We start from the raw sequence: 18,390 nt of genomic DNA on the forward strand, positions 1-18,390 counted from the left end.
GATTTGTTCTTGTACATGATTTGATGACTAAAGTAAAACACAGCTTTACCTTATTTACTTAGTGAATATTCAATTTAGGTGAATCGCCCCAAATCATTGTTTTTAAGCACAGACCTATGCCCTTAGTGTTTTTTTTTTTCTTTTATCATCGGTCCTGAGGTAACAAGTTTTAAAGTGTAACCAATTATGCAAAGGGACATTTTTAAACAAAAGCATTAAAGCTGTATGTTCTATACCCAGCTAAAAGATTATATTTCCTCATTTTAAGTGAACTTTTACTTAACAGAATCACTCCTGAATGACAAATATTTCCTGCTGCAATTAGATTTGTGCAACCAGTGCTGCATATTTAAACAGCTTTTAGTTCTCTTAGCCATATATCACAATCGAGTAGGGAAACTGAAAGCTGCGTAGCCCGCATAACAGCATTTGAGTAAGTTGTATTTAAAGCCAAACTCTGGGATTAAAAAAATACCCTTGCAGAGGAATAGGCTGTAATAGTTACTTTATTCCTTGGTCTGACAAGCTTCAACCGTGCTGTGTGACCGGTCCCCCCTCCAAAGCCTCTTCTCTTCAGCGCTCTAGTCAGCGACCCCACTGCCACGCACAATGCAGGACAAGCAATCCTGCATTGTACATGAGAGTCCACCCACAACCCAAAGTGCCGGAGAGGACGGAAAAGTCCTGGGGAGCAAGTAATAAGTATTACAACTTCCACTATCTTAGACATCAAGAATTAACCCTTGCAGTTGGGGATGGTGACCGGCACTACAAGGGCATTTTTAATGCTTGGATGAGGCATGGCTAAACATCTACAGAGCTATAGTTCCTACAGGTGCCCCTAAAATTTGAAAAGCTAAAGATGGAAGCTTTGGAAGTTTATCGCTTTGGTCTGTGCTTTCTTGGCAATGCATTCTAAATAAACCATGTTACACTACATGCAATGCATCATCAACATGGCTATACAGGATCTGTGCTTTAGCTGATGTGTCCCACAGTGCAACAGATTGGAGTCAAAACATAACTGCCACTGACAAAGAAAGGATACTGCATGACTTATCCAATATAAATGTACAAAAACACAATGATCAAACAATACACAGATTAGCACAATCTGAAGCACAGATGAGAAAAACAAATAAATAAAAATAAATTATTGCAACAATTAGAACAAATACATTATGTAATATGAAAAATTGCAAGTTCAACCCCTCCAGGACGGACTAGTAAGGGGAAAAAAAAATAAAAACAATTATAACACATTAGTAAAAGAATTCTGATAGGAAATTCAGTTGCTTTCATCATGCAGTAACTGCAGCATTGTTTCTTTTAATGAAAATATGACAGAAACTAACAAAGTCTATCAGTACAGGAATAAGGATCAAAAGATAGCTCAAGATGCAGCAGTGCTATATACTTGGCCACAAGGAAGAAAGCTGCCAGTCATTTTAAATTATTAAAGAGGTATGTTAGTCACTTATCAGCCAATTTCTAACTGGCTGTTAAACACAACTCGGGTCGCTTAATAAAAACAAAATACCAACATTAGCCCCACTTATGTAGTACTAGAGCATGTATCATTATGCAATGTGGAAAGATCAACAATCAAAAGCAATCAAATAAAGGCTACAGATATGATACTTCCTAGCTACATGAAGGCTGAACCAGTTATATGAAACAAAGGGGACAAAGTATTTTTTAGCAAGCACAGGTTGGGCTACAGCAACGATTATCTTGTTAAACATCAGATTTAGAAGGGGAAAAGAAACAAAAAACAGACGACTGGCATTACTGCGTGCATGAATTTGACAACCCCTGGTTTTAGTACACCATTGCGCTCTATTTACGAAGTCCCTTTGTGTTAGCACAATACTATCACCGACATTACAACAAAAGTGACTTGCTCTAGTACAGGGGTAGACAATGTAGCACTCTAGCTGTTGTTGAACTACAAGTCCTATAGTGCATTGTAAGACTGAGAGCCATGCCTGTGGCTGTCAAAGAGGCATGATAGGATTTGCAGTTGCACCGCAGCTGGAGTGCCGAGGTTGCCTACCCCTGCTCTAGTATGTCAACTACTGATGAGCAGCAAAGGTGAATTTGTACTGCAGAACATAGCTCTTTAAACCACATTGGTCTGACATACATAGGGGGATTTTTGTCTAAGAAAAAGGAGACCGATGCAGTTAGCCCCCAGCCACCAACGGAGACCCTCACCAGAGTTTCCCCCTCAAGATGAAAGGAGGGTAAATGATCAGAGGGCATTGAGCAGCCTCGATGTTCAACCTTATACACAAAGCACTGCAATTCTGCTGGGCTTCTTAGCAATCTCTACAGTAAAGAAAATAAAATAACCCTGAGGGATACTTCTAGTTTTCTTCGATAATACAAGAACATAGTTTTCATTAATATATATATTAAACACATTTTGTTTTGCAAAAGCTAAATTCTTTTATACATATTTGTGCACTAATTTTAATCTGCAAGATATACATATTTAGCTCCACAACACACATAGAAAAGACAGGGAAAATATTTTATAGCTGCTTCGTTACTGAACTGTTCAGCGTGGGGATTGCAGAATAAATGAACTTTTATCAGGCAGGTTCACTAGTCTTTACAATTTGCGTGCAGGTCCTTTGCAACTAAAGAAGCCTGCAACAACATGATAGGGTTGAAGGCCACTATCTAAAGCCCTTGTTAATAAAGAGAATGAGCTGCCATTTCCTGTTAAATAAAAAGTCTTAAAATAAATAATTTGTGGTGAGGCAGTTAAAAAAAAACATTCATCAGGAATGTAATCCTCCAGGCACATAGAGGGTTAAACAGGCAACATTTTTTATCAACAATGCTGCACAAAAGTGAAAAAATTATTTGACTTAAAATATTTGGGACATGGAAGGAACATGAGTGATGTACTCTAAGGGCCTGGTTCACACCTGGGCGTTTTACAGCGCGTTCCTACGCTCTGTAAAACGCTCAACATCTGAAAACCAATGATTGCCTATGGGCATGGTTCCCACCTGGGCCTTTTACAGCGCGTAGGACCGCGCTGCAAAACGCCCTACGCCCAAAGAAGTACAGGAGCTTCTTTGGGGCGTATGCTGCGCGTTTTTTTACAGCGAATCGCAGTAAAAACGCGCATATTCGATACGCCTAGGTGTGAACCCAGCATAATAAACCAATCCCAGCCAACAAGCTTAAAAAACAAAAAAATTCCCCTCACTATATTTAAAAGAACATTTACACCTTTTATCAAAACTGGAGCAGACAGAATCTGGAGCAGTTGCTCATAGTAACCAATCAGCTTCCCTCTCTCTCTCAGTTAAGATTTGAAAATGAAAGAGAGAAGCTGATTGGTTGCCATGCACAGCTCCTCCAGTTTTGATTAATTGAGGTGTCCTTTAGCATGCATCAACAACCTGTAACTCTCCAACCACAGCTAACAAGACTCAACTAAGTGTTCAACTACAGTAGCTCATGCATAAGTTGGCAGTTGCCTGACCTGTCAATGGGCGTATGTCTATAGTGGCAGGCTAATGCCTACCACCCAAGAGCTCTTGGGGGTAACACCGATTGGACATTAGAAAACATGGTCCAACAGCTTTTAACGTCCCCGGAGATAAGTGGCACTTTGCAATATGTGATATTTTGTGCCTTAAAAGGTATTGTGTTATTTTGCCTTATGTATTACAGGTATTTACAGCTCCGACAGTTTATGGAGCGCTTTTACATAGTGCACATATTATTTTGTTATACTACAGGGATTCGGAGTTAGGCCCTCAAGTGTACAGTATTTTAGGTAATGGATGGTTTAGGAGTTATGTTAAGTTTAGGTAAAAAACATCTAAACCAAAAAACAAATGTTTTCAAATTGCAGCTTACTGATCCATAGATGTGATGGTTCCATTAGTTTCCTTTCCCAGGATTTGTTCCTTTATGTTCACCTGATGATCCTGTGAATAATACACTTCCTGTCCTTGGGTGGCTATGCTATGTATAAACTGTATCTATGTAGGGAGCCATGATTATCACACAGGTGACTTTCCTAATTGACTCTACAAATCGGTCTTCTGCAATGCATCTCTAGTACATGGGGGGAGAATTAGTAGTTTACAGAAGACAGCTTAGAAGATAATATTTGTGCTTTCAATTCAGCCCAAAGACACTGCATTTCTGGTACTTGCTTAAAATGTGCATAGACACAAGTGCAGCCACCGCATTTAAAGACTTGTAAGCTACAATACATATTTTTTTTCCTTTAAATGCAGTATTTATGCATAGGAGCTGGGTTCAGCTTTATGGTTAGGATTAAAGTTGGATACGTTTAACAGCTTAAGGGTTGGGTTAGGATCAGAATAAAAGTAGCTCAAACACTTATTTTTTTGGGTGCAATACTTTTTTGTTTTTCAGATTGAATAATGTACTTTTAAGCCCTTATTCACACTTATACTTCAGGTGGTATTCCTGCGGCAGGAACTTACGATTTCTTGTAGCAGGAATCCTAAATCTGCCATTTACAAGCGGCAACTGCCGCCCATTTAAATTAAATGATGGGGTGACAGCGCAGCATTTGAAAGGTGTGAATGAGGTGTGAAATCTGTTAAAGCTGACACTGCAAGTGCCCAAAAAAGAAAAATCAAGAGCACGCTGGAGGGAATGAGCATATGAATGTAACCATTGATTCTACAGGGATAGCAATGGTTACACTGATATACTCATTCTCGCCAGTGTTCTCTCGAACTGTAACATTGAAACTCATTACTAATACAATTGCTAGTACGTATTTATTTCCTATAATCCTCAGCTCCATCTAGTGGCCATAAGGAGGTATTTTCCCCTTCACTGTGCACTTTATGAATTAATCTATTCAACAACATTCGCCAAAAGGAGCATATACACTAGAACATTTGTTTTGCCTGATTCTCACAACAGCGGTTAACTCACACAGAACTAATGTATGTGCGGTTTTGCTGGACAAATAATTAGGGATGCACAGATACTTTTCGAGTACCAGTGCAGATACTTGGCATTTTCATGAGAACTACCAGTGTTGCAGCGGTTGCAGCTGGGACCTGGCTCTGGCGCTCCACCATTGTCCTGAAATCATTAGTCTGTATTGTTTTATAAAAACTGTCACATGACAATAAACAAAAATGTATCAGTACTCGTACTTGTAAGTACTCGGCAAGTACCAGTACTTGTACTCGCAAAACTGGTATCTGTGCATCTCTTTATTTATATTTATAAAAACAAAATCGTACATTAAAACAGAGATGTACAAATCCCAGGAGCTCCGTGTGCTCCTTACAAATGACAGCTGCCTCCAAACTTTTGCATTTTTCTCTAGTCTAGTCTTGGAGCTCAAAAGTATCGGTTCATGTACTCGTACTTGTACCGAGTACTGTACTTGGTATCTGTGCAACCCTACAAATAAGCTATTTGAATTATTTTACAAACAGACCCTAAATTGTCATAATTGTAAGGGGTGGAGCATGAATAGTTAAAGAACTTCAGCCTGACATCAAAAGAATACTGCACAAGATTAGGTAAATATTTTATTCAAAAGTGAGCTCCAGGAGTCCCAGTACTATATCTTGCCTGTATATAGCTTGCCTGTATGTACAACCATTACAGAAACTGTTATGTCACAAGCAGTCCTTCTAGGTTCCAGTAAGCTAAAATCAGGCACAGATCTTTATCTGCCAAACAGTGCATTCAGAAACAAAATGGAGACATGGGAATGCATCTATTAATTACTGACTGCAGGCACTTGATGAAGTTATCTTAACCATAGATTTATATAAAAAGACATTAGTTGAGCCTTTGTGTATGTTTTTGATCAAAAACAGCATATCATATCCATAAAATCCATCCATTATCTAATGAAACCAAGATTCATTTCCTAATAAAAAATATCGCAAGCTAGCGAAGCTTGTAATATTTTTATTGTGTCTAAATCAAAGTCACTATTTTTTTTTTTTTTTACTGAAAAGCTGCAGTTAGGTGGGAACATTACAGTTAGAGAGTGTGGAATCTGATATTATTTATATGATTTTATTTACTAAATACTAATACTAAAGCCACGAGAAAGCATTGTAAGTATTGGTCCAAAATGTCTAAGAAAATGGATTTGTTGTGCAGTGGATTCATAAATTCCCTTGGCTTTCCTGCTCTACAAATACAAGTGCTATCATGGCCATAATATTTCTGAACACAGATGACAATGTATAGATGATAAACTGCTCTGATGAGGCTTACATTGTGGCCAATACAAATTGTGATTGTATCTTATACATTACATTTCTGCTAAAATTTTAACCACATCAATAAAGTCCACAAAGCCAGGTGATGAGCAGCAATCTATCATGTTTTATCTGACATTTGTTGAATCTGATGAGCGCGGTCTGATAATGTGCAGTCAGCGCTAAAGGCCTGGCTTCTGAGTGTGCTTCAGCGAGCAGAGTGAGAGCATCAATCAGAACCAAGGTTCCAATTTTTTTAGATTATGGAGGGGTGAAAGACAGTGGAAAAGATTAATGTTTAGTCACAACCAACATTTCTAAAGAAAAACATTAGCAACCATTTTTCTAGGTAGTTTTCTGAACACTGTCACTATAGAACAAGAACTTAAAATAATACTGTACACAGTTTAAATCAATGTATACCATCTGTTAGGATCACAATTCATGGACGTGGCTATTAAGCACCTGCTAAAATAAAAAGCACTATTTACAATCCAGCAACCTAATGGCAGGTAGGCAGCCTCAGCAAAACAAAAAGACCTCTCCAAAAACCTATCGATACCTCTGACTGGGCAAGTAATATCAATGGGGGTCATTTCTTACAAATGGAGACTAAAGGAAAATGGTAATAACATAAATATGGTAAGAAATTTCTCACGGACAAAAATCTAACATTAAACAAAAGCTTGGAATAACTGTGCTGAACGACTCTTGAGCATCATCTGCTTAACAAGGCAACAAATTGCTTTGCTGTAAAAACCATAAATAAAGTCCGTAACAACTAAAGTAGCTTTGCTTCAATTTGAAACTGTTATAGATCCCGATCATGGAAAGATGAAAACAATATAAAGTTACTAAATTTAAACCCTCCAAACAGGCTCTTTGTGCTTAGGGAGGCATTGCATTATCCATTGCCAAAAGAATGAAGAAAATGAAATGAGACTGCCCCTGAATCTTATATGGATGACGTCATGAATGGGGAAATATGTTCAAAGAGATGAAGATTTTATACCTACCATAACATAATAAATATATTTTACAGATAAGAAGTAGGTATGACATTCATGATGCTACACAGAAATATACATGACATGCTTATGAACTTAAATGAAACCCATGTGCTTCCATTACTGACCGCCTTTTAGTAAATGCTAGTTTCTGGCTTGCTGGCTGTCATGCTGCAGGACTTCCAGTGGAACTCAGAACAAGCAGGCAGTCAGCAAAGTCAGAACTCTTTATTTACATATCTGTTCCGAGTTAGGTTTCTAAAAACAAAATACTAAAGTCAGAGGATCAGCATGAAAGCCAGGTAAGCTAGCATTATCATAGGGAGGTTAACAATGGCGAGTTGAATGTATTTCTCTAATGAAAGGTTTCTGGGCACAGTAATGTAAACAGCCACAAGGTATAGAGAAAGCATTTTAGGTATGGCATGGGCAAGAGTGATATTTACACTGGATATTTGCGCGTTACCAAGATTACATATAACTGGTACTTGCTTAAAATGTGCATAGACACAAGTGCAGCCACCGCATTTAAAGACTTGTAAGCTACAATACATATTTTTTTTCCTTTAAATGCAGTATTTATGCATAGGAGCTGGGTTCAGCTTTATGGTTAGGATTAAAGTTGGATACGTTTAACAGCTTAAGGGTTGGGTTAGGATCAGAATAAAAGTAGCTCAAACACTTATTTTTTTGGGTGCAATACTTTTTTGTTTTTCAGATTGAATAATGTACTTTTAAGCCCTTATTCACACTTATACTTCAGGTGGTATTCCTGCGGCAGGAACTTACGATTTCTTGTAGCAGGAATCCTAAATCTGCCATTTACAAGCGGCAACTGCCGCCCATTTAAATTAAATGATGGGGTGACAGCGCAGCATTTGAAAGGTGTGAATGAGGTGTGAAATCTGTTAAAGCTGACACTGCAAGTGCCCAAAAAAGAAAAATCAAGAGCACGCTGGAGGGAATGAGCATATGAATGTAACCATTGATTCTACAGGGATAGCAATGGTTACACTGATATACTCATTCTCGCCAGTGTTCTCTCGAACTGTAACATTGAAACTCATTACTAATACAATTGCTAGTACGTATTTATTTCCTATAATCCTCAGCTCCATCTAGTGGCCATAAGGAGGTATTTTCCCCTTCACTGTGCACTTTATGAATTAATCTATTCAACAACATTCGCCAAAAGGAGCATATACACTAGAACATTTGTTTTGCCTGATTCTCACAACAGCGGTTAACTCACACAGAACTAATGTATGTGCGGTTTTACTGGACAAATAATTAGGGATGCACAGATACTTTTCGAGTACCAGTGCAGATACTTGGCATTTTCATGAGAACTACCAGTGTTGCAGCGGTTGCAGCTGGGACCTGGCTCTGGCGCTCCACCATTGTCCTGAAATCATTAGTCTGTATTGTTTTATAAAAACTGTCACATGACAATAAACAAAAATGTATCAGTACTCGTACTTGTAAGTACTCGGCAAGTACCAGTACTTGTACTCGCAAAACTGGTATCTGTGCATCTCTTTATTTATATTTATAAAAACAAAATCGTACATTAAAACAGAGATGTACAAATCCCAGGAGCTCCGTGTGCTCCTTACAAATGACAGCTGCCTCCAAACTTTTGCATTTTTCTCTAGTCTAGTCTTGGAGCTCAAAAGTATCGGTTCATGTACTCGTACTTGTACCGAGTACTGTACTTGGTATCTGTGCAACCCTACAAATAAGCTATTTGAATTATTTTACAAACAGACCCTAAATTGTCATAATTGTAAGGGGTGGAGCATGAATAGTTAAAGAACTTCAGCCTGACATCAAAAGAATACTGCACAAGATTAGGTAAATATTTTATTCAAAAGTGAGCTCCAGGAGTCCCAGTACTATATCTTGCCTGTATATAGCTTGCCTGTATGTACAACCATTACAGAAACTGTTATGTCACAAGCAGTCCTTCTAGGTTCCAGTAAGCTAAAATCAGGCACAGATCTTTATCTGCCAAACAGTGCATTCAGAAACAAAATGGAGACATGGGAATGCATCTATTAATTACTGACTGCAGGCACTTGATGAAGTTATCTTAACCATAGATTTATATAAAAAGACATTAGTTGAGCCTTTGTGTATGTTTTTGATCAAAAACAGCATATCATATCCATAAAATCCATCCATTATCTAATGAAACCAAGATTCATTTCCTAATAAAAAATATCGCAAGCTAGCGAAGCTTGTAATATTTTTATTGTGTCTAAATCAAAGTCACTATTTTTTTTTTTTTTTACTGAAAAGCTGCAGTTAGGTGGGAACATTACAGTTAGAGAGTGTGGAATCTGATATTATTTATATGATTTTATTTACTAAATACTAATACTAAAGCCACGAGAAAGCATTGTAAGTATTGGTCCAAAATGTCTAAGAAAATGGATTTGTTGTGCAGTGGATTCATAAATTCCCTTGGCTTTCCTGCTCTACAAATACAAGTGCTATCATGGCCATAATATTTCTGAACACAGATGACAATGTATAGATGATAAACTGCTCTGATGAGGCTTACATTGTGGCCAATACAAATTGTGATTGTATCTTATACATTACATTTCTGCTAAAATTTTAACCACATCAATAAAGTCCACAAAGCCAGGTGATGAGCAGCAATCTATCATGTTTTATCTGACATTTGTTGAATCTGATGAGCGCGGTCTGATAATGTGCAGTCAGCGCTAAAGGCCTGGCTTCTGAGTGTGCTTCAGCGAGCAGAGTGAGAGCATCAATCAGAACCAAGGTTCCAATTTTTTTAGATTATGGAGGGGTGAAAGACAGTGGAAAAGATTAATGTTTAGTCACAACCAACATTTCTAAAGAAAAACATTAGCAACCATTTTTCTAGGTAGTTTTCTGAACACTGTCACTATAGAACAAGAACTTAAAATAATACTGTACACAGTTTAAATCAATGTATACCATCTGTTAGGATCACAATTCATGGACGTGGCTATTAAGCACCTGCTAAAATAAAAAGCACTATTTACAATCCAGCAACCTAATGGCAGGTAGGCAGCCTCAGCAAAACAAAAAGACCTCTCCAAAAACCTATCGATACCTCTGACTGGGCAAGTAATATCAATGGGGGTCATTTCTTACAAATGGAGACTAAAGGAAAATGGTAATAACATAAATATGGTAAGAAATTTCTCACGGACAAAAATCTAACATTAAACAAAAGCTTGGAATAACTGTGCTGAACGACTCTTGAGCATCATCTGCTTAACAAGGCAACAAATTGCTTTGCTGTAAAAACCATAAATAAAGTCCGTAACAACTAAAGTAGCTTCGCTTCAATTTGAAACTGTTATAGATCCCGATCATGGAAAGATGAAAACAATATAAAGTTACTAAATTTAAACCCTCCAAACAGGCTCTTTGTGCTTAGGGAGGCATTGCATTATCCATTGCCAAAAGAATGAAGAAAATGAAATGAGACTGCCCCTGAATCTTATATGGATGACGTCATGAATGGGGAAATATGTTCAAAGAGATGAAGATTTTATACCTACCATAACATAATAAATATATTTTACAGATAAGAAGTAGGTATGACATTCATGATGCTACACAGAAATATACATGACATGCTTATGAACTTAAATGAAACCCATGTGCTTCCATTACTGACCGCCTTTTAGTAAATGCTAGTTTCTGGCTTGCTGGCTGTCATGCTGCAGGACTTCCAGTGGAACTCAGAACAAGCAGGCAGTCAGCAAAGTCAGAACTCTTTATTTACATATCTGTTCCGAGTTAGGTTTCTAAAAACAAAATACTAAAGTCAGAGGATCAGCATGAAAGCCAGGTAAGCTAGCATTATCATAGGGAGGTTAACAATGGCGAGTTGAATGTATTTCTCTAATGAAAGGTTTCTGGGCACAGTAATGTAAACAGCCACAAGGTATAGAGAAAGCATTTTAGGTATGGCATGGGCAAGAGTGATATTTACACTGGATATTTGCGCGTTACCAAGATTACATATACTATTTTCCGCCCCCCAACCCTTGAATTTAAACTGTGTGGATATGTACACACCTATAACCCTTTAGTGCCTGGAGGACCACAGAAGTTAAAATATTTCCCAGACAGTATCAGAACTCGATGCAGCAAATTTCACAGCTCTAAGGTCTGAAATGCATAGATATAGCAAAATAAAAATATTTCTAACTTTCGGTGACATTATACATTTACAAAAGTATCATTCATTTTCAAAATAAATTACAAGTATCTCGCAGGCTTCAGAAATGGTTTTTAGTGCAAGCACTGGTTGGAGTTTAGGGTTAAAAAAATAAACACACACACACACACACATTTCCATTATTACTCCCTTGGTTGCACATAGGCATCTGTCATTACCTAAATCAGAACATTGTAATTACCTCTTCAAAATATGTCATCCATGATGTACTTCCTAAAAGCACAGGCACCTCTACCAAAACATTTAGAGGTTAATAAGACGGAGAATATACAAACAGACCAGAAATTCTACTTCTGATTAGGGAATACAAGTACTTATTCAATACGGGAAGGATCAACTTGTAAGATTTAGTATCCTATAAAAATCATTTTTCACCTTTTTACTAATCTGAAGTAAAGTGAATTGTTTTTATAAAGTGAATTGTCCCCTCAACAAGAGGCACACTGAATTTAATTTAGAGAATATACAATTATTTAGATGTTAGGACTACTTAATGCACTATACAATCTGAAAGAAGAGTGTTTCGTAAAGTCAGAAACCGATAACAACCAATCAAAAAATGAAACCTCAATATCCAAACTGCTGAAAAATTATGAGAGTTGAAACCTTACACGTTGCAGTATAGGACATCACATACTCATTGCACTATTGGATGGTTATTGTTCTTTCTCTTAGTATATCCCACTTAAAGGAGAACTATGGGGTCAGGGCTTTTTCCCATAGTTCTCCTTAGGGTAACGGGAGGACACAAACTAGCGTCCTCCCATCACCCTAAGCTCAGTATACCGCGAGCTAGAGCTCGCGGTATACTGAGACACCGCAGCCGGAGCGGATCCCGACATCGATGTCGAAATCCGCCCAGCTGCGCGAGTGACAGCTGGCTCTGCCTATCTAGAGGCAGAGCCAGCTGTACCCGCCCCCTCCCCCGTCCGTTCCGCCAGTCAGCGCTGGCGGATCGGAGCAGGGAGGGGGGAATCCAGCCCCCTCTGTCACGGCAGAGAGCCATGACAGGATCGAGAGGTGAGCGAACGCCGGTATCTGTTCGCTCACCTCCCGATCTACTGAGCCGACCTGTGACAGTCTCATTGTCACAGGTCGGCTAGAACTATGCGGTGAGTGGAAATCACTCATCTCATAGTTCTCCTTTAAAACACCCCCTTTACAAATAATTATTTATTTGACATCATCAAAACCCATTTCCACCCCAACAAAAGTTACAGCTGTAATGTGCATCACTTCGTTGGCGGGTACCCAGACCCCTATCATCATTCAACATACTTTTTAGAAGTAATTTTAAATACGAGAGCAAGAAGAATATATCTGCGGTGTGGTAAACCTGTACCTACAGCTTAAAATTTTTACTACCACCTCAGCATATTCCCGGGCCACAGGGAGCTAAAAACAAATGAGTTAGGCTTTATTACACAATGGTCCCAAATGACTTAAAAGAAGAGGAATAGAAGTAAATGATGTTGTTTCAGTGAAATAATTAATAATAAATATCCAATGTTCACTACATCATACAGTGTTGCATTTATAATAAAAATTCATATCAAATTCATTTCTGAAGCCTTTGATGGATGGGTTCTATTCAGACGTTACATGAAAACTTAAGTATGCAATGCTGGTGACCATGCCCAACTCTTGAATTGAGACACTATGGAAACTCTGGTGATGGGCTCTGCAGTGTACCGCTGTTATACAATGCACTGCAGACCTCACCAGCACTGCAAATCGGACAATCATATTGGAAACAAAATAAAAACCACTGAAAGCAACTGCTACGTAATTGTGACAACATGGTGGCCTCCATTCTCTTCGACAGATGTTTTTGCTTCAGTAGTAGTTCTTGGTTTAGGTGGCCAGTCTGGATCCACCAACAGTTCCTGTGCTAAGTGCATGTATTTGGCTTTAGGCATCTTTTTTCTCCAGAAGCACAAAAAGGACAAGAATCGCCCTCCCCAACGATCATTGGCATCCTAGGGAGAAGCAGCACAGATTCAGTAAGTGACTGAATTAAGGGGTTCTGTATCTAGGTAACACTGACACAAGTTGCAATAATAAGATAAACATGAAAGCAGTCTCACTTTATTTCTATAGAAAGCAACATAAAATGATATCCAAACCCAAGTGGATAAAGAAAATTATACATACACATTCTTAATACTTTACAGATTTCATAGAATCCCTAATGAGTTCTCTGGGAAGCATTACATTAGCAGCACTGGTTACACATAAGATTCTCTGACAAAATCACACCATGCACGTCAACACATTCACCAGTCTATCTCAGCAGCTGTTTTTGCAAATGAAGCAGGAAGATGAACACACACACACAGATAACAAGGCACATGACTCTGCATAGCAGCTAATGCAAAAGATAAAAGGGACCGCAGGGTTTAAGCTGCCCAGTGCATATGAACAGTGAAGTTCCAACCTGTGGGGGATGGGTGACCATGAGGTGGGACTCTCCCTGCTTGTCTCGGTTGAACACAAGCTTCCAGAATATCATATCAAGGACGACAGTCTGCGAGAAATTGTGGGTGGGTGGGAAGAATTAAAAGGACCAGTTCATTAGAAACATGCAAATTAATCAAATTAATATTTCAAACAGGTTACGGTCAACTATTTGAATCACAATTACTGTGCTTTCAATCATCTATTACCTGGAAAAGCCTTTCCTAATAGATATATGCTTATCTGAGAGGTTAACCAAGCATCGTTACCTTCTATATTTCACACATGGCTGATCAGCGATATTGAGGGCCTTGGAAAAGGGTTTTCTTTAAAGGAGAACTATGAGGTGTGTGATTTACACTCATCCTTATAGTTAGAGCTGACGGGTGACATTGAAACTCACACTCGACTCTATAGATCAGGAAGTGAGCGAACACATAACGTCGCTCGCTCACTTTCCGATCATCTCCCTGCAGAGAGCCGTGACTGAAGCTGTCTTTTACCTGCTATGCATTATGTTTCTCTGGATTCAGCCTGGCCTAGTGGAGATTTGATTGCATTGCAGACAAAAGACAAATGCAGTCTGTGTGTTTGACTGTGCTATGTTCGAATATAAACGCCTGCGTTGGACATCAACAGCCGTCTACACAAGCCATAATGCTTATAGTGACAAAAATATGTAAAACGGTCATGTACAAATGAGTAATAGTTTTAAAAGAATTATAGTTATTCTTTTATCAGTCCAGCAGATCCACTGTTGATCTCTATAACTGACCCTCTTACTCTACTATACTATTAGAAATGGACCATTTAAAATTGTTAAAAAAGTGATCACAACTGCTTGAATTTTCTTACCGACCCCAATGTTCTGAGACCTTATTTTGTCCCCATACATTATAATAAAAACGGTTTGAAGTGCACATTACATGCATTGATACACTGCAGTGCCATTCATTCTAAATGGCATCCAATGCACCTGTTTTATGTTTCCAAAATGCAGCATATCCGATTTTAGATCTGTTGTGGTACATTAATGTGCATGGTAAATGTACAACGAAGGATCACCCTAGTGTGAATGGGCCCTGTAATTCATATACAAAACGTATATATTTTTACAATTTTGGATAGAGTGCAGCAGAAGAAAAAAAAAAAAGCTTTTTTAGAACTGAACTAGCCTCATTTAAAACCACTGGAATCACCTGTGTATGCGTTTTTGGTGCAGATAAACGTCTAGAGATGGTGTAAACAGGCCCTTACTGCAGTCAGAAGATCCATTGGAGAGATGCCTTCACTTCCTCTCTGGTAAAAAGGTTGTCCCTAGGACAGGAAGTGAAGGGAAAATCGCTCACAGCAAAACTGACACAAGTAAAAAATATTAGGGATGTGCCGAAAATTTGGCTGAAAAAACAACTACTATGGGCAAAATGCCAGAAAATGCAACCAAAAATTCAGTGCATCCCTAGATTCACTCTTACCCAGTGGGTGCTGGTCTGTGTCTCCTCCAACCCCCAATGCTCTCCCCCGCCTGTGCCAGCAGAGGCAGCAGGGATCGGAATAGACACAGACTGACGGCCAGCGGGGAGGAGCTGTCAGTATGCCGAGCGGGGAGGAGACAGCTGTCAAAGGAGACCAAGCTCTCCTCCTGCTCAGCCTCCTGTGACAGGCAAGCAGGTTACAAGCACTCAGGAGGATGCTTACTTATGTCCCCAAATATGAATGAACAGGAAGTGCTCTACATCCCTTCCTGTTCATTCATGATTGTGGCCATAGTAACTCATACTATCTCCACAGTTTATGAATGAACAGGAACACTCAGTATAGAGGCTTCCTGTTCATTCATAGCAGGGGCCTGCAGAAAAAGGATTTAGGACTCAATCTCTTTTTCTATTTTAAAAGGGAAATATCAGGGGTCTGTTTAGACTCCTGATATTTCTCCAAAGCCCCCAACAGTAAAGTAAATAAAAATTAAAACATTTTAAAAATGATAAAAAAGGTTGGGGGAAAAAAAAAGTCATGATTGGCTTCGGACTGACAAATTTTTTTTCTTTTTTGTCTAAAAATTATATTTAAGTGCATCCCAAAAAATATATTTTCTTTTTTTTTTTTTAAGTGAAGATAGAAAAAAACCTGACAGGTAAAGTGGTTTTTCCTTTCCGTATTCTATCCATAACTAAAAACACTTTTGGGTATAGATACTTTAAGAAGAATCTTTTGGCAGCCAAACGGTTTATTCACGAATATTAAAATGTAGGCCCTCTTTCACAGAATCAGCAGCAATGTTTCAGTCAATTCAGTTGCTAAAATCTAGCAAGCATTTACAAAGTAATCTCCATAAATATTGTGGATTTTACAGCATATATCTATTAGAAATGACTATACAATAAATAGCTTTGATTCATATTCAAATCACACATTTAAAAAGGCATAGTTTGGGACACTTCTATTCCAGAAAGTAAAAATGTGCAGAGGTGTTCCTCAAAGCATGCTTTTGGTGCATAGTTAATTAATATTCAGAATATATGTGCTCTAATTTATGTCAGCACAAGTGCCAGTATAAATGACAGCACTGGCACAAGCCAGGAAGTCTGCAATTGTCCAGAGTTTTGGCTAAAGGCATTGAGAAATGTATCCTAGAGAGCTTAGCCGATGTAATTCAAATTCACCTGTAAAACCCAATTAATAATATTTCAAGGTCATACTGGATACAATTTAAAAAACAATTGGTTGTTATCCAGATGATTTAATGACTATTTTTGTGGTTATGTCATAATCACATTTACCGCGATGACATCTGTTTATAGGAACTAAAAACCTATAAATGCATACCATTACATTAGAAACTTCCCATATTTCTCTAACTCTTAACATATCTCTTGGAACTGTGAATATAGGAAAATCTATTCTAAGCATACCGTAGAGGACTGGCCTTTTCCCTTTCAGTGTTGATTAAAAGAGTGCAACTTCGGTACAATGGGGCCATTTAAAATTGTGGTCTTGGTTATTCCCCAACAACTACTCCACTAACATAGATTTGAAAAGTGAGTCTTAATGTCAGAATTAGACTGCCTCTAAGCGGTTAGGCTAAGGAACGTTTCCATCTGTTCATTTCAAACAAGAACATCCCCATGCCAAAAAGTCTGCATGCCTTATTGTTAAATCAAAGCAGCACTGCATGCCTGCAATGAGCACGAGATTCAGAACATAACATTGCTGCTGTGCATAAAGGCAATAGGCGTTAACAGCATCATAGTCTGACTTTCTGTGCTATAAAAGCAGCATGCCTCACAGCAATACATGCGGTATCATTTGTTTGCTTTCTTGAAACATCAGGCAACGTTTTTTGTTTTTATAGCTAATCTTAATTTTTAAACACAATTTTGCTTCCAATAAGGAACTGCATTTTTATACTGTTCTGCCTTTAATGAACCAGTAATACCCAATAATCATACTCTTTGTATAAGCAAAATGTTTACATCTCAGCTCATATTTTCAGAGTTGGATACTATATACAGTGCTTTGCATAACCTGGGCAGTCACCAATTGTGGCTTGGATTTGTCTACATTTTGTAGTGTCACAACCTGAAATAAAATGAATTTGAGTTTTTATGACACCAACATGCACAAAAGTTCATATGGATAAAAATCTGCAGTTTTCTAAATTAGGTACAACTGCTACATAAAAGTTATTCAGTCTCTTCACTGTGAAACCCCTAAATAAGGTCTGGTGCAACCAACAGTTTTCAGGAGTCACTTAATAAGTTGCGTGGTGTCCACTTATATACAATATAACTGTGAAGAGGTTTAAAACAAATACACCTATTCTGGAATTCTCCAGTTTGTTGTTTTTTTTAAGAGAACATATATAAAGAAACTGCATCATTAGGGCTCAAGGGCCATTTGTTCACTTCAGAACTACCTCTCTCCCCATACAAGTCGCAGAGAATGTAAAAGCAGGTCAACTGCACATGCAATGAATTCTGACAAATCAGATGTCAAAAACATGATACATTTGGCCATCGAAGCCCATTTACACAGGCCATTAAACGGTTAAAAAAAAAAGCTATCAAAACATGTCAATAACAGTGTTCTGAAAAAGCACCAAAGTTGGGTTATAAAAAAATAAATAATAATAATATCTCAAACTCAGAATAACCCCACAAAGCTCATAAAGTCCTAACCCCAAAAGGTTTCAATTGCAGCCAGCGTTAGTACTACCAAGTATTAACCCCTTCATGACTGAGGCCTTTTTTTCATTTTTTGTACCCATGTTATATTCTACATTTTAGGCCTGAAAATTACTTAAAACCCCCCAACATTATATATTTTCTGAATGCCAAGACCCTATAGAATAAAATGGTGGTAGTTGCAAATTTTTATGTTGCGCAATATTAGCGCAACTCCTTATTAAACCCCAATATTTAGTGAAAAA

General features: G+C 38.1%; 1 protein-coding gene and 1 long non-coding RNA gene across 2 annotated transcripts in view; one reads left to right on the forward strand and one right to left on the reverse strand.

The window, feature by feature from the left end:
• Positions 1 to 1,801: 1,801 nt before the first annotated feature.
• The window catches only part of LOC108795923, a 20,069-nt gene continuing 3,480 nt past the window's right edge, over positions 1,802 to 18,390 (forward strand). The window contains exons 1-2 of the long non-coding RNA XR_001941775.1: positions 1,802 to 1,925; positions 5,935 to 5,937. This is a non-coding gene — a long non-coding RNA (uncharacterized LOC108795923). The remainder of the gene's footprint in view (positions 1,926 to 5,934; positions 5,938 to 18,390) is intronic.
• Positions 13,230 to 18,390, reverse strand: part of ATP13A3 (ATPase 13A3) — a 97,688-nt gene continuing 92,527 nt past the window's right edge. The window contains exon 32 of the mRNA XM_018567166.1: positions 13,230 to 13,483. Within this exon, the coding sequence (XP_018422668.1) occupies positions 13,286 to 13,483 (198 nt within the window). The 3' untranslated portion in view covers positions 13,230 to 13,285. The remainder of the gene's footprint in view (positions 13,484 to 18,390) is intronic.

This window comes from Nanorana parkeri, unplaced genomic scaffold, assembly GCF_000935625.1.
Source record: "Nanorana parkeri isolate BGI_ZX_2015 unplaced genomic scaffold, ASM93562v1 scaffold29, whole genome shotgun sequence".
Lineage (NCBI taxonomy): Eukaryota > Metazoa > Chordata > Amphibia > Anura > Dicroglossidae > Nanorana > Nanorana parkeri.